The sequence below is a fragment of the Mastomys coucha genome, unplaced genomic scaffold, assembly GCF_008632895.1.
Source record: "Mastomys coucha isolate ucsf_1 unplaced genomic scaffold, UCSF_Mcou_1 pScaffold22, whole genome shotgun sequence".
NCBI lineage: Eukaryota > Metazoa > Chordata > Mammalia > Rodentia > Muridae > Mastomys > Mastomys coucha.
Window position 1 is genome coordinate 260,204,435 of NW_022196905.1, and position 16,961 is coordinate 260,221,395.

General features: G+C 51.9%; 1 protein-coding gene across 1 annotated transcript in view; it reads left to right on the forward strand.

Annotated features, from left to right (window-relative positions):
- Jph3 (junctophilin 3) overlaps window positions 1-16,961 on the forward strand; it is a 64,510-nt gene that overhangs the window by 18,500 nt on the left and 29,049 nt on the right. Inside the window, exon 2 of the mRNA XM_031341640.1 lies at window positions 3,207-3,984. Coding sequence (XP_031197500.1) covers window positions 3,207-3,984 — 778 coding nt within the window. The remainder of the gene's footprint in view (window positions 1-3,206; window positions 3,985-16,961) is intronic.

Genomic DNA, 16,961 nt, shown 5'->3' on the forward strand with positions numbered 1-16,961 from the left:
GGGTTGACTGCAGGAGGGATGTTCACATAGCCCAGTCCTGGGGCTCCTCCACTCCTGAGGAGGGTGTCCACTCCACCCTCAGACCAATGTCTCCCACCCTTTGTGGCAGTGGCCTAAAGTGCTGGTCCCTGGGTCAGCTACCTTCCCTGCAGGCTCCCAGCCAGCTTTGAGGATACATAATGACTGTCCTGCCTCCAAGTGAGCTGGATTCCACGATGCTCTCTGTAGGACCTTCTGCACCCTGTCCCTCCACCCTAGCCCCACCATGTGTGTGAATCCAGAGAGGCGAATCCTGCTATGTGGCATGCCAGGTTCTTCCTTTTCTTTCTCCTCTTTTGTTTGTCTTGTGATAGAATCTTACTTCACAGCTAAGCTGGCCTCAGATGTGTGATAATCCTCCCGCCTCAGCCTCCAAGTACTGGGATTGCAGGCACGAGCCATCACGCCTGATTTTTTCTCTGTGTGTAATACTGAGGATGGATCCCAGACCCTCACATGTGCTAAGCATGTGTTCTGTTACTGGACTGGGCTATAAGCCACCAGTTATACTTTACCAAGGAAGCCACAGCTCTAGGCAGATTTGTCCAAAGCTCTCAGCAGATGGGCACTTTGTGCACATCTGTCCTCGGCCGAGAGCCACACATCCATAGAGAGCTAGGTGCCTGCTGTGTGGCATTGGTGCCTGGGTAGCCAGGAAGGTGCATTCTGGGCCATTCAAGGACCTGGTACTATTCTGTGTCAGTGCAGCGTGTGGATGGTTGGTCCAAATGAACGGTGCGTGGCTGGAGAGAGATGCGAGCTGTGTTGACCTGGAGGAGCTGGGTGAATGCAGTTTGATGAAGGAGACACTCTGTGCTACAGAAGCTGACTTGGGGGCTTTCCAGAGAAGGTATCTGGAAGTAATGATGGTGTGTGGACCCTAGGTGGCGCTATGTGGCTCATACCTGCCAGTGGAGTGTGTTTATCTTTGAGGTCTGTAAATGAGGAAGAGGGCCATGTGACAGAGTAGGGGTTGGGATAGGGAAGAGTAGGGGGCCAGAAGACGCAGCTGCTGTGAACTCCCAGTCATTTTACACCCAAGAAGAAAGATCCTGAACTGCTGTGTCTTAAGAATACACGAGAGGCTGGGCAGTGGTGGTGCAAGCCTTTAATCCCAGCACTTGGGAGGCAGAGGCAGGTGGATTTCTGAGTTCGAGGCCAGCCTGGTCTACAGAGTGGGTTCTAGAACAGCCAGGACTACACAGAGAAACCCTGTCTCGAAAAAACTAAAGAAAAAAAAAAAAAGAATAGACGAAAGACCCAAAGTTGTGCGAAAGTCATTTGGTTTGGTTTGACGCATGGTACCTCAGAATGATTGATACCAGAGTCAGCTTGGATGCATCCGATGCCATGGGGTGGAAGATCACTTCCCAGTGTGATGAGCTAGCTCTTCTGCTGGATCCAGATTAGGTCTACATTATGAGGACAACTGGCCTGTTCTGCAGAGAGGGAAGCTGAAGGGGTCCAGAAACTTCCCTTCAGTCATAGAGTAATATCAGAGAGATGGGGCGGGGTCCTGAATGTTTCCTGGCTGTCTTTAGTGCCTTTATAACATCTCGGGGCTGAGGAGATGGCTCAGTCAGTACAGTGCCTGCCACACAAGTGTGAGGACCTGAGGTTAACTCTAGCTCCTGTGTACAAAGCAAGGTGTATGGTACATGCCTGTAATCACAGCACCCTCAGAGGGGTAGAGACAGAAGGGCCCCTGATGCCCTCTGGCTAACCAGTCACCTGAACTGGTGAGCTCTAGATTTAGTGAGAGACCATTGTGTGTGTGTGTGTGTGTGTGTGTTTGTGTGTATGTGTGTGTGTGTGTGTGTGTGTGTGTGTGAGAGAGAGAGAGAGAGAGAGAGAGAGAGAGAGAGAGAGAGAGAGAACACGAGAACATCTAGAGAGAGTGGTTAAGAGTGAACTGCTCTTCCAAAGGACTCAACTTCAGTTCCCATCACCCCTACCAGGTGGCTCACAACCTCCTGGAACTCCAGTTCCAGAGGGATCTGATGCTCTCTTCTGGCATCTGATGGCATTGCATTCACGTGGTGCACAGTTGTAGATGTAGGAAAACACCCATAAAATGAAAGTGAAAACTAGATCTTAACAAAGTGGAGAACAGCCGTGGAGGAAGACGGCCATCACCAACTCACCTCTGCACAGATGTGCACACTTGCACACCACCACAGATATGCACACACGCATGCATACAGTGCACACACATTTTTACATTATGGTTTTAACCACCTTTGTTGTTTGGAGAAAGAATTTGACTGTGTTGTCCAGGTTGGCTCTGGATTTCTGGGCTCGGGTGATCCTTCTGCCTCAGCCTCCAAGGGCCACCATACCGTGGCACTTTTTACCATGATTCTCAGTGGTATTAAACATGTCACCATCTATATTACACTAGAACGTCTCCATCACCCAAAATGGAAATATGGCCCCCAATGAGAGGCACAAGCTATGCGTTCCTGTCCAAGTCCCCAGGGCTCCACCCCTGCGTGGAACTGGGAGGCAAGGGAAGCTGGCTGCTCTTACTTCGGTGGTGTCAAGTGCCCTGGTATACTGACATCAGTCCATCTTCTTCTTGTTTAACATTTCATGTCATGGCTTTGCCACACGGTTGACCATTATTGACACAGGGTTATTTTGGATCTCTCTGGACAGTGCAGTGTACGGGGAGTATGTCTCTGTACTCCCAAGTTCTATGGTATATTTGTGGTCAGGTCATTTTAATGTCCCTTTCCCATGCACCTGATGCTCTTCTGGGCTGTCCCCACTACTGACAATTCTTCTGGGACATCTTCAGTAACAGCAGCAGGGACCTTGTTCTCCCCAAGATGAACCTCTGCCCTTAACAGTCTCACAGCCCCCATCCTTATGCAGGCCACACTTTCTCCCTCTGTTACCTCTCTCTGAGGACTCCCCAGGGTCACACTGGACTCTACCTCACTGTCTCAGAATCCAGCTATGGGAGATAGTCCCTTTGAAAATGCCCATCGGTGAGGTCAATGTATGGCCTCACTGTGACCCCTCTGCCTCTGTGTCCAGGTAAACCCACCGGGTTTCACTTTCAAAGAGAGGTTTTGAGAGGGGCAGGTGAATGTGGTTCTTCCACACACCCATCACCCACATCCCTCCTCAGGAGCTCACCTCTCTCTCCTTTGTCTCCCCAGGGACGTACCAGGGCCAATGGGTTGGTGGCATGCGCCAGGGCTACGGTGTGCGGCAGAGTGTCCCTTATGGCATGGCCGCAGTCATCCGCTCGCCCCTGAGGACGTCCATCAACTCCCTGCGCAGCGAGCACACCAACGGGGCAGCGCTGCACCCGGATGCCTCCCCGGCAGTGGCCGGCAGCCCGGCTGTGTCCCGTGGTGGCTTCGTGCTGGTGGCCCACAGTGACTCGGAGATCCTGAAGAACAAGAAGAAGGGACTGTTCCGGCGCTCGCTGCTGAGCGGCCTGAAGCTGCGCAAGTCTGAGTCCAAGAGCAGCCTGGCCAGCCAGCGCAGTAAGCAGAGCTCCTTCCGCAGTGAGGCGGGGATGAGCACCGTGAGCTCCACAGCCAGTGACATCCACTCCACCATCAGCCTGGGCGAGGCCGAGGCTGAGCTGGCCGTCATTGAGGACGACATTGATGCCACAACCACTGAAACCTATGTGGGTGAATGGAAGAATGACAAACGCTCGGGCTTCGGTGTGAGCCAGCGCTCGGATGGGCTCAAGTATGAGGGCGAGTGGGTCAGCAACCGCCGGCATGGTTACGGGTGCATGACTTTCCCGGATGGCACCAAGGAGGAGGGGAAATACAAGCAGAACGTGCTCGTGAGTGGCAAGCGTAAGAACCTCATCCCACTGCGTGCCAGCAAGATCCGGGAGAAGGTGGACCGGGCCGTGGAGGCAGCAGAGAGGGCGGCCACCATCGCCAAGCAGAAAGCCGAGATCGCTGCGTCCAGGTAGGGTTGGGTGCCCCTGTCCTGCAGAACCTGAATTTTGACCTGCTCTGCCCATCTGTGAGGCCTGTACGCTGTCCCTTTATCTATTTCCCCCACAGGGTCTTGGTGTTCCTTGGAGGCTCTCAGAAGGTGGCCATGCGCAGAGGGGGCTTGGGGACCTGCAGCTTCCTCTAAAACAGGACAGGAGGGAGTCAGGAGGCTGCAGACAGGGAGGGAATGCCTATCATCTCTATGTGTCTAAGTATGTTTTGTTCCTGTATACCGCCGATAGATAGAGAAGGCTGATATAATGTATGAGACACTCTGCTTCAGGGACACAGGAGAAGGCTGGAAGGTACCTCAGTACTCCAGATCTATGACTGAGGCCCCTCATGGACCCCAGCAGACACCTTTTCCCAGGGAACAGAACATCTAAGGGATTTCACACAAGGCTTGGCATTTTGAGCCAATAGCTGTCCCACTTGTGGCTCAGATGGACTACTAGGCTCCAGCGAATAGTACCAAGGTGGCTGTGAGTGAGCATTGCCTGGTGTTTTGTGTGTGTGTGTGTGTGTGTGTGTGTGTGTGTGTGTGTGTGTATGTGTGTGTGTGTGTGAGTGCAGTGTGAGCAAGCATTGCCTGGTGTTCTCTGTGTATGTGTGTGTGTCAGTGCGGTGTGAGCGAGCATCACCTGGTGTTCTGTGTGTGTATGTGTGTGTGTGAGTGAGTGCAGTGTGCAAGCCTCAGGGCTGGAGAAGGTTCTCTAGGCTGATTCCCTGAAAACCACATAGGCAAATGTAGGAGCCTGGGCTGCTCTCAGCCAGTCTGAGAGGCTGCAGACAGGGGAGTCTAGGAGCCACAGTCTCAACCTGGAGGATGTTGCCCTGTAGGAAGGCCAGAGCTTGCCCTAGTACCCCCGGGCTCTGCTGTGATGCACCTCTTTTTTTTTTTTTTTAAGAATTTATTTATTTTATGTAGATGAGTACATTGTTGCTCTCTTCAGATACACCAGAAGAGGGCATCAGATCCCATTAGAAATGGTTGTGAGCCATCATTATGGGCGCTGGAAATTGAACTCAGGACCTCTGGAAGCACAGTCAGAGCTCTTAACTGCTGAGCCATCTCTCCAGTCTCACGATGCACCTCTTGTATGGCTTTGTAAAGGTGATGCCCAGGATTATCCTCTGAGTCAAGCTGCCACCATCTTCACCAGATCACCTGTGTCTGCTTGCAAACGATGTATCAGCTTGTTAATGGCTGACTCTCCCTTAGTAGGAGGCTCATGGGACCCTCATCTGAGTAGTCACCCATCCCCCATTCCCAAACAATGACCTGCTTTTTTTGCCCTAATTGCACGTGTCCTCTCTGTCTTGGGGGTGGGACTAGAGTATATAGATGAGGAAAGATCAGGAGCAGAGGTTGTTCCATCTGTGTGGTTATGTGGAAGCCAGCACCCATGCTGGGTAAGGACTCTCCAAAATGGCCTTTTGGGGAAAGCACCCACATTCCTATCAGTAACCCCCACGAAGGCACTGTAAGGAAGCATAATAAATGCGTTGGCTCCCCAGGGCGAACTCTGGTGGTATGTACCTTGCTTGGTTTGTTGTCAGGACCTTAGAGGTAGATAGCTGTTTGTCTCCCTCTTCAGCTACAGAAGCCTACGTAGTTCCTGGCTTGAGAGCCTGGGGGCTGGTAGTCACTTATTGTACAGGCCTCAGTCTCCTGAGCCAGCGGCCTCAGGGGGTATGTGTCCATCTGGAAAACTTCTTAGGCATGGATGGGCTGAGCATCCAGGAAGCTCTCACTCAGCCTATAGATTTTAGCAATTGAAGCTTTACTGGTTCTGGAAAACTTTGATCATGGTACAGAGCACAGGTGTCAGCTGAGGTCTGGTACCGAGACACACCTGTTCCCTGTAGTGTCTGTGATCTAGAGGGGAACATAAGAACTCTTTTTTTGTTTTGTTTTGTTTTGTTTTTTGTTTTTCAAGACAGGTTTCTCTGTATAGCTCTGGCTGTCTTGGAATTCACTCTGTAGACCAGGCTGGCCTTGAACTCAGAAATCTGCCTGTCTCTACCTCCCAAGTTCTGGGATTAAAGCATGCGCCACCACTGCCAGGCAAGAACTCATAAGAGACTGAAAGAAGGGCAGGATTTCTACCTCTGTACTGAGGTTGGACACTGCTCTGTCTTAACCCCGCCCCACCAACCCCACACCTGGCAGTGGCGGTTAGTGATGGGTGTGGCTGTTCACCTGGGATTTTAGGAACCTGCTAAACTCCAGGTGTTTTGTCATGAACATGAACATAGCCCCTACTTCATACAGAAAGGTGGGAAGTTGACAGCCAGAAGACCGTGGTGCTGGCTGAAAGTGGATACGTGCACCCTACATCCCGGGCATCCAATGAATGAGCTGCCTTGTCAGTTGCTTCATTTTGCTGTCTGCCTTGTATTTTGGGACCCTGATAAATATGAGACAGTTCAGAGGCTGAGAGCACTTGCCATAGGCCTGTTAGGTACCAGGTGGATTCTCTTCTTTTTTCCTTCTTTTGAAGCAAGGCCTGTTTACCCCTGGCTATCCTGGCGTTCACTATGTAAACCAGGCTGGAGCTAAACTCAGAGAGCCCTGCCTATCTCTGCCTTCTGAGTGCTGGGATTAAAGGCATGCACTATCACGCTCAGCTTCCAATGAGTTCTTGAATGAGGAGGGTCTGAGATGCACGGGAGGGAGATCTCCCACAGACCTGATGTCTCATGCAGCCCACCACTAGATCCCCAGTGCTAGGAATGGGAACGTGGGACCCAGGGTAGTTTCTGTATGGAAACGCCACAGAACACTGGGTGACGCTGTCTCCCTGGAACAGGGAGGTGATGTTGGACCTAGGTGCATTCAGGGAGACTCTCTGTGGATGGTGTTTCTCTCTGGGCCTTAGTTCCCTCATCTATGGCAGAGGAGCCATACTGTTCCCAGTGCCTGCCCCTGGCCTGCCTTCCGCAGAGTGAGAGTATACAGAGCTGCACAGGGGTTGGTACACAGTGGCCTGCGTGCTTCAGGAAAGCTCAGGGGCAGAGCTGAGAGGACAAGAGGGACTCAGAAGTTGTGGTCAGCCTGGGAGCTGTGAATAAGCAGCTCTGAGTGAGTCACCACCCTCTCAGGTCCTAGTCTGCCAGCCAGTCTACCTGTCCTCTCTGGTACCTCTGTTGTTCTCCCTAGCAGGCAAAGGGACAGGTGGAGGGAGAAGGCAGGGGGAAAAAGTGTGTATCATTGTGTATCTGGGCGTGTGTGTTCTCTCTCTCTCTCTCTCTGCCTCTCTCTCTCTCTCTCTCTCTCTCTCTCTCTCTCTCTCTCTCTCTCTCTCTCTCCTATCTAGTCTGTTGAAGCCCTGAAGAACACCCATTACTCCCATTGGCTGCCTGGGCCCAGGCTCGTTTTCTGCACAGAGAGGGCCCAGTCCTGTTACCTTACTTGTGGCCATAAGAGGAGATGGGCCCTGATTCTACATTTACACAGCTGGGATTTCAGAGTGTTTTGAGAAAGAGACCAGTTGATGGGTGTGCCCCCTCCCACGCACCCTCCACATAGTGTAGGACCCACATTGTATAGCATACACAGATATGCCAAGCCCCTCTGTCTTCCCCTGGGCAGTCTTAGTTACTGGTATGGGCCAAATTGTGGGGTCTGGCCAAATGAGACTGACAGGGAACACAGGAAGCACCAGACCCTCACCCATCATTAGGAACCAATTTCTTAGACTGACCTTGAAAATACCAGGGACCTGTTCTCAACTCTACTGTCACTGCCAGAAGGCCAGGGCAGGCTGCCTCCGAGCAAAGGTTCCCACTAGAGGATGGGGCCCATGATGTGAGGCCAGGTTGGTGGTTGGCCCCCTTGTCATTGCTGATGTCACCTCAGCACTGTTCTGAATGCTGACTCCTGGTGTCTCCTGCTGGAGGTAGGGAGGCAGGGCATCCATCTTGAAGGCAAGCCACCACCCAGGCTGTAAGCCTGAATCTGTGTCTTCTACATCCTCCCAATGGGCTTAGAATGTGGTGACTAAGAAGGAACCAGCGGCCAATGTTGAAAGGGAAGAGGTGGTAAATGATTGACAGAGCCTTGGGTGCAGCAAGAGGCACCAGGGCTGTGCTGCCACAGTAGAGAGGGTTCATCCCCAGGATCATCATTGTTACCATGGAGATGACAGAGTCTAAGAAGCTGGTTCGTGATGGCTGGTGAGGGTCTCAATAGGTGGCTCCATTCTGGCCCTGCAGGTCAGGCCTCATCCAGTAGGGTGTAATGAGACATCCTTGGCAGACATTCCGGGCCATCTTGGCGATGGCTCCAGCAAGGCTGGGGAGTAGCTCTGAAGGGTGCCATAGACCCCCTTGGGGGAGCCCCTTTAGAGACTTCTCTTGGTGGTGATGAGGAAGTGCTTGCGCCTTGAAGTACCCTTAAGATGGAGAGCTGGGGCCAGAGAGATGCTCAGAGGTTAAGGGAACTCGAGTTCTGTTGCCAGCGCCTGCATCAGGCAGCTCACAAGCACCTACAACTCCAGCTCAAGGGAGTTAGACGCCATCTTCTGGTTCTCATGGGTACTGCAGGCACACATGCACATAAGTGAGAAATAAAATGTTGAGTCTTTAAATGCAGGACTGCTTCTGGGATGGGAATGGGGGTGGGTGTGTGCACTTGGAAAGGGGGTGGGTATGTGCATTTGGGAAGAGGCATGCTCAGGAGAATGTCCAACCCTTGCTGTCCCCCATTAAGATGGTCAAATAGCACATCTTTGCTCAGGGATTCATATGAAGTCACTGTGAGCCATCTTGGGCTAATAAGCCTATCCCCTAGCACTGCATGTGAACACTATGGTCCTTCTCATCCATACATTTTTCCTATGGTCAGCTGTGGTCTGCCTGGAAGTATCTTGAGGAAAATTCCATCAGTAAATAATTCATGAGTTTCCCCTGCTTTGGGATGGGCTCCCCCATGTACCCATAGGTTTTTCCGCTGTGCACCATTATTAGATGCGCAGTGGCGTCTGGCACGGTCCCTCTCTGTCCTTCCCAGACCGTGACTCATTCTGTGACTTATTCTTGTCCAGCATGTCCACACCATGTATGATACCCAGCCATGAGCCACCAAGTTGCTGCTTTCAATTGACCATATTTGACTTAATAGAGTAGCTGTCCTGTCACTAATAGTCACTGTCACATTCTCACAGGCACGTGGAATAACAAACTCTACAGACGGGGCTGAGGGCCGGAACCTGAGAGCTCAGTGTTCCCTGTCCCATGAGGGGCTGCTATATACATGACACCCTTTCGTAACTTGCTTTGCAAGGCATTGTATCTGGTGCTCTGAGCTCGTCCTTTCTCCCTTGTCCAGGAGTCTCCACACTGGCACAGCCTGGTGTGCACATTTCTTCGCCATCTGAGATGTGGGTGTTCTCGTTGCTGAAGCCCTTCCTCAGTTAGAGTGTTCTGAGCATTTCTCATCTTGCAGTTATGGATGGAGGCTGCACCACTCTCCCCTGTAGCCTTATGATCTGCTAAAAGACACATGCACGCTGTGAGCCCATGGTGGATGCAGCCCTCAGGAGAAGGTGATGGGCTACTAGGTTTGTGGCTGTGTCCCAGACAGCTGAATGAGGCTCCTGAGGTATACCACATGTCAAACCCAGAACCTGCAGCTGTGTCGCCTCTCATGACAAAAGGGCTGTGGAGATGTTGCTGAGGGTGTGGAAGAGGGCGATTATCCCCCCAGGTGGCCCTGGTTTGTCACAGGGTCTTCATGTGAGGCGGGCGGTGGAAGCAGAGGCTAGAACTGTGAAGAACAAAGACAGAAAAGAGGCCAGGAGCCAAGGAATGCAAGCAACTTCTAGTTGTTGGGGAAGTTAAGGGAGAAGATTTTCCTGGAGCCAATCTAGATGGGGCCAGCATAGGCCACACCCTGATCTCAGCTCTTCTGTATTGTGGCACATCTGCACAGCAGGTGTAGTTTCATTACAGTGGCCACAGGAGGCGTACGTACATGCTTGCTATTCTGGCCACAGACCTCTCTGTGACTGAGCACCTCCTGAGAATGTTCAGGTTCCCCCTCACCCACCTGCTGTGCTGGCCCACAGTATAGCTTCCTGGTGTAGGACTGGGCTCCTGCCCCCAATGGGAGGCTGGTCACACATCTGGTGGGCAAAGACCCACCCATCTGTTTTGGGCTTGGCCTTGCAACTTGCAACTGGACAGGGTGGATAGGGTTTTAGCATCTTGGGAAGTGACTAGACACAGGAGCAGCTGAGAAGGGGACACTAAAGGCAAATGGCTGCTGTATACTATCCAGGGCTCTGGGTTTACTCAAAAACCTCACTGCTGTCTCAGTGATCTAAGAGATCTTGACCTTGGGCTGTGTCTGGCACCTTCTGTGGTAATTCACAGAATGTGGGCAGCCTCTGCCCATGACAGCACCACCTCCTGGTCCCCACCCCGAGGGCTGTCACCTTGCTGCAGACAGGCAGATCCTGTTGTTGGAAGCCACAGTTAGGACAGGTGTCACACGCCCTGCCTATGGAAATGCTGGTCACATGTTAGTCTCAGATCTTTGTGCAGTCTCAAGCAGCTGTCACCTGGATTCACAGAGGCACCACAGGCACCAGAAGGCAAAGGATTCAGCTGGAGCCTCCTGTGTCCTGAGGCTCACTGCCTGAGAGTCCTGAAGTCCTGAGCAGGTGAAGGAGCTGTGGGACCCAGGCCCATGACACTCTCTTTTGGCCATATGAACTTATTATTGTTTAAAAGACTCCTAGAATGGGTCTCCATGAGATCTCAGTGGCCTGTCCTAGGATTTGGTGATGTCATGGTGTCTCCTCCAAATCCAGCCCGACTCTCCCACTAAATCCCCGTTTACCACTTGTCTCTCAAAAGTTCTAAGTGGCTCCGAGTGTCTGTGAACTTGGCAGGTGTCTGAGCTCCTGGGCCTTGCTCTCCTCTTTGTATAATGACAAGTGAAGACCGGGACCACATGTCAGATGACATGTCTGTGGTGTGCAGTGTGGACATCCCAGGGTCATGCTAACCCCAGTGGACTCAGTTTGAGTCACTTAATTATGTATTATTCTGGCCTCTGCTCCTGTGCCCCTGTTCCCTGAACAAGTACAGGGTCTCAGTGTCAGTGGCAGCCTGTCCTACACACAGCAGGCTGTCCCTTACCTGGGCCCACCTGGGCCTTTCACAGGGAGTGTGCAGCTCTATCAGGTGCGTGCATATGTATATATGTGTATTTATTTATTTTTAAAGATTTTATTTATTCTATGTATATGAGCACACTGTAGCTGTCTTTAGACACACCAGAAGAGGGCATCAGATCCCATTTACAGCTATTTGTGAGCCACCATGTGGTTGCTGGGATTTGAACTCAGGACCTCTGGAGGAGCGGTCAGTGCTCTTAACCACTGAGCCATCTCTCCAGCCCGTATATGTGTTTTTATGTGTGTCTGTGTGTATGCACCTGTGTATGTGTATGCCTGTATGTGTGTATGTGTGTGTGCATGTATGTGTGTGAATGTGTGCATGTGTGTACGTGTGTATGCATTTATGTGTATGTAAGTATATGGACATGTGTGTGTGCCTTTGGCGGCCATCCAGATGGTTCAGTGGGATGAGGCAACTTCAGCTCAGCACCTGGAAGTTTTCTTTACTACCTCTGGTCCAGGCCTTTCCCAGCACCCGCCCTCTGTGCCTTCAGTGCCCTACTCCCCTCCCGACTCAGCACTGGGTTCGTCTACTGTGTTGTAGACTGACATGGCCTCTGCTCCCTGTGGGAAGCCGCTGCCTCCTCCTGCCGTGTCAAGCTTAGGCTTTTCCAGTTGGAGGCCGAAGGGAGAGGCAGGCAGGGACGAAAGGAGCCAAGTGGGACACAGAACAGCTCACTGACCTTGGTTTCCAAGGCTTACATCTGTGTGTGTGTTGTGTAACTGAGCTCTGGAATCCATGATTCTAGGGGATTTTAAGGTATAACTGACAACGTGGGATTTGCTCCATCTGTGTGTAGAGTGAAGTCAATGATGTAGACAGGACATGGTTTCGAGGACAGAGGACATGGTTTCGAGGACAGAGTCCCAGGGCAGTTAGCTCAAGCAAAATGGCACTTGGTTAGCTCCCCCTGCTGGAATGTACTACAGGCATAGCTACACCCAGGGCAGCAGACAGCAAGGGGACTCTCTCTCCTCCCAGTTCCTCCGGGCTCTGTGTCACCATCCAGAAGGTCCTCAGAGTGAGATAGAGAAGGCTGTAGGTGTGTTTGCTCACACACCTGACAGCTCTCAACCTTTTCAGGAAGGGGATGTCCGTTCACTCCCAGTGCCTTAGAGATGTCCTCCTGGAAGCTCCCATGCTTATACAACATGGGTTTAGTCACTTTTTACTTTCCCCATTGATCCAGGGAAGAAAGCCTGGTTGTAGCTATCTGTCGTGGAGGTATGGCGGTAAGAACCTGAGTCTGCCAGGGGAATGTGGTGTCTGCAAGCAGGAAGTGGGGCTGAGTTATCACACCAGTGACCCACTTCCTCCAGCAAGGCTTCACCTCTTTCAAGGTTCCACAGCCTTCCAAAACAGTGCACACAGCTGGAACCAGGTGTCCAAAGGAGGACCAGAGGGAGGAGCCAGGGGATGTGTTCTGTCCATGGTGCTGAAGGAAGCCTTGTGGCTCAGCCAACCCCACGATAGAGCCACGGTCATAGGCTAACATGCTTAGAGCCCCATTTATGGGCCAGTACATCCTGCCTATGTCCCAGGACAGTCTTGTCACCTCAGATACACAACCATCCCCCCTCTGTTCCCAGCATGGAACTATAGTCTGATTCCTGTCCCTGTGGACGTTTCATATTTCAGCATCTTACCCCAAGAAGCCTTTTGTTTTTGTTTTTGGTCCACATCACATTCTCAGTGGTCATTCTTGTTGACGACTGGGTAATATTCTATGTGCCTACTCATTTTCCCGTGAACTCTTGGCCTGTCTCTACTCTTGTCTGCTGTGGATAAGGCTGACTTGGATGTTCATAGACGTGCACACAGTTTTTCTGAGTCCTATGGTGTCTTTGCTGATCAGCTTCTGCAGCTGCTAGGGAGATAAGGCGTGACTCTCTCCATCCCTTGCCAGCACTTGGCATTAGCTGTCTTTTCTATCCCACTATTTTATTGGGTCGGAAATGGTGTCACGTTGTAGGTTTGTAGCTCAGACTAGCCTTGAACTTATGATCTTTGTGTGTCATCTGTCCTTGCTCAGCCTAGCTTTGACCTGCATTTCCATATGACCAGTGTTATTACAAATCTCTCTATGTGTTCATTGGTCACGTTATACCTTCTCTGAGGAAATAACTCATTTTGGCATTTTAGTAAATATTTGCATCCTCTAAATGTTAGTTAAATTCATCTAAGTTCTGACCAGGCTCCCTGGCATAAGAATAGGCTCCAGGAGAACATAATGCTGCCTGACCCTGTGCCCTGGAACACACAGGAGGACACTGCAGAAGTGTTCCTTCCAGGAACAGGGATGTACGCCTAACTCAGAGCCCTCCCTGCAGGTGTCTTGGGTACCCTCTGAGACACAAGGCACAGGGAATGAGGCAGATCCCCAGCATGCAGAGCCATTTCCACTCCAACTCCACAGAGGATGAAACAAGCCCAAGGTTGTGTCCCCTCGGGGCCTATCTGTGCTGGGCAGAGAGCTGCTCATTGAGGTCAAGTGCCCAGACCTTCAGTAGCCCACCACTGAATGTGATCCCAGCTCACACCATGATCTCAAGGAGGACAGAAGAGGTATAGCCATCTTGTGAGGACACTCGGTTGCTAGGAAACATGGTCCTAATCTAAACAGGATCCTGGTAACTGTTGGTGGTTTTAGGACAATGAGTTACAGGGGGGTAAAAGCTATGGGAAACAGCCACATTTGCCACCCTGACCAGGAGCAGTCACTCTCAGGGCTTATGTCCCTCAGTCCACAGACTTTCCTGGACCTCTGGCTGCCCCATCTCTACAAGAATCATAGCACCAGTGGCCCCCTGCCAGTAATAGCTCCCTTGCTCAGCCCCTTGTTCTCTGAGTGCAGAGTCTGTGTGTCACCTTGGGCCTCTGGCTTGGAGCAGACTGGGTCAGGGTAGATGGAGTGAGTGTGGGTGGGTGTGTTAGATTTCCCTGAATCACAGAGCTAAGAGAGAGCCAAGGCAGACTATCTCCAAACCCAGAGCAGATGGCCAACTGGGGCCTTCTTTTCTGTTTTTCTTCTGAGGACAGAGGTGAGGATAGTCCACCTGTCTCCAGCCCTTGCCTCTCTTGCTGTCTCTCCATGTCTGCCTCTGCCTCTCCTTAAATTTTCCTTCCTTCCTTCCTCCCTTCCCTCCTCCCTCCCTCTCCATCCCTGCTTCCTTAGCTCTCTTTCTCTTCCTGCTCCCTCCATTTTCTCTCCATCTCTCCCCCCCCCCCTCTTCACCTGTGGATTCCAGTCATGGAACCAGGACGGTCACAGTGAATTGAGCCTGGCCCTCTGCCATCAGCTGACAGCCACATGTGGGGTGTTTATAAGAAGCTGGCTCCCGGCAGATGGAGGGAAGTGACTGGCTGATGTAGGGGCTGCTCCTTTCCACAGCCCTGAGGCCTCCCCTTTCCAGCCCCAGGGGTCTGTTAGTGATTTTCTCAGCAGGGCGGCCCCATGGCTGGCGCCTTGAGAGGCAATTAGGAGAAGTAGCTGAGCAAGGGAGCTATTACCCGCCTGGCTCCACAGTCCCTGTGACCTCAGTTACCACTCAGCTGTGCCCAGCTGGAGCACCCACAGCAGGCCCAGACACCCCGCCCTGGCGTCTCAGCCCGCCCCTTGTGGAGAGCAGCTGCTGGGGGGGCCAGGGTGACGGCGCCACACTATCACTGATAGAATGGTAGTGGCTGCTGAGGACATTGGGTTGAAAAGGATTAGAAGGCCAGATCTGGGTGGGAAGCGGGCCTTTGTTGATAAGTAGCTTCTGTTAGCGGCTCACCAAAGGCTACTTCTAAGGGAGCTTGCCTGTTGTCTCTGGGCTGTGTCGACTTAAAAGTTCTTGGAGTTGAGTTGTCCCAGGTGCCCCAGCATGGGGTGTGGATGTGTGTTCACATGTGTGTGTGAGTGTGCTTACCCATGTCTCTGTGTGTATGTAGTTTGCATGTGTCTGTAAGTGTGCTCAGCAATGCCTCTGTGTATGTGAAGGTCAGAGATTAACGGTGTCTTCCTCTATTGCTCTTGAGCACTGCCCCACCCCCACCCCCACCCCCACCCCCCAAATCATCTCCCTAGCTCTATGGCATTTTTATCTGCAGTTTTTAAAAATCGTGGTTGAAGGAGCCATGGAGGCTGCCTTGCAAGCGTGAGGACTGGAGCTCCATCTCCAGAAGCTACATAAAAAAAGGCAGACATGGCAGCTCACACTTGTAATCCCATGGCTGGGGCGGTGGAGGCCAGGATGCCTGAGGCTCACTGGCCAGCAAGCCTAGTTTGATCTGCAATCTTGGGCCAGTGAGAGATCCTGTCCAAAAAAAGCAAGGTAGACAGTAATGGAGGAAGATGCCCAGAGTTTGAACTCTACATGTGTGTGCACATATGAGAATACACACAAACATGAAAATTTTTATAAAACCCACAGAACAAAATGGCCCCTTTGCCATTGTTCATAGGGTCAACACACACACATACAACCATAACCAGCAACTGCCTTCAGAGTGGAACCTCTGTCCCCATTAAACATGGCTCCCCTCTAACTTCCCAACCTGCTGGTCACCATAAAAGCTGGGGTTTGAGGAATAGCAGGGCTGAGGAAAATGGGCCCCCTTCAATGGTGGCTGGCATGGTGCCTGCTCAGACAGGGGAGAACCCCTGCCCAATGTCAGGGTTCCAGCAGGCCTGGATGGGTGGGATGAGGATGCATCCCCATGGATTTTGAGTTTGGGGATTTAGTTTTGGGTTCTGAAGCAAGGTCTCCTGTATGTATAACAGGTGAGTTTTGAACTTGCCATCAACCTGCCTCAGCCTCTGTGCCTCCTTTAACACCTTCCCTGGCAGCAGTAATCTGTGGTGGTCCTTTTGCTGCAGGTCCCACAAGGCCCTGGCACCACCAACCTCACCTGCCTGTCACAGCCCCCAGCTTCCACTCTCCTGTGACCATAAGGACGCTAACGTGAAAGGACACAGAAAATTCTAATGTGGGGCTGACATTCAGGGATAGCACTAAAGCTTCAATATTAATTTTTTGTTACTGTTTTGGGTTGCCAAGGGCTGAGCCCAAGTCTCATGCATGCTGGGCAGGCTCTCCCACTCCGAGCCCTGCCATATGACCATGACAGCTGTATGGGCAGTTTCCAGTTGATGGCTGGTTTGAAAGACGAGTATTTGCTCCAAGAAGAGATCAAGGACTCATCTCGTGCAATGCAGACTTTGTGTCTCCCTCTGTTCAGGCTTACACCACCCATGTCGGAAGACACAGCGTGCACCTCTGCACACTGGCTTCATGGACCCTCTTCTTGTGGCACCAGGACTGGCCACCTGTGCCAGCCTGCCCTTGTACCCCATCACAACAGCTCCTCAGCATTCCCACAAACGAGGGTCCTTTCTAAGCTCGGTGGATGCATTTATGGTGTTAGTGTTCTTGGCCCTGCTGTGTTTCTACCAGCTTCCCACCCTCCCAGGTCCACCCTGCCAGCCCTGCCCACACAGCCCCGTCATTGGATGGTACAATTTCCCTGCCTATGCAGTGCTGTCCAGAAGCACAGGCATCTAGTTCAGCAGTGTCCCTATCCTGTGACATGTGTGGGAATGGCCTTGTGTGGCTAAGTCACATATAAGTGTCCAGGGGTTGAAAATAAATGCCTCCCACTGGGACCTGAGCTCTGGGTGCTGGCCAGGCCTATGCTGCTTCCGAGTCTAGGGGACTTGAGGAATGTGATGAGAAGCAGGAGGCAAATGGAGGACTGCAGTTGAGACAGGGAGAC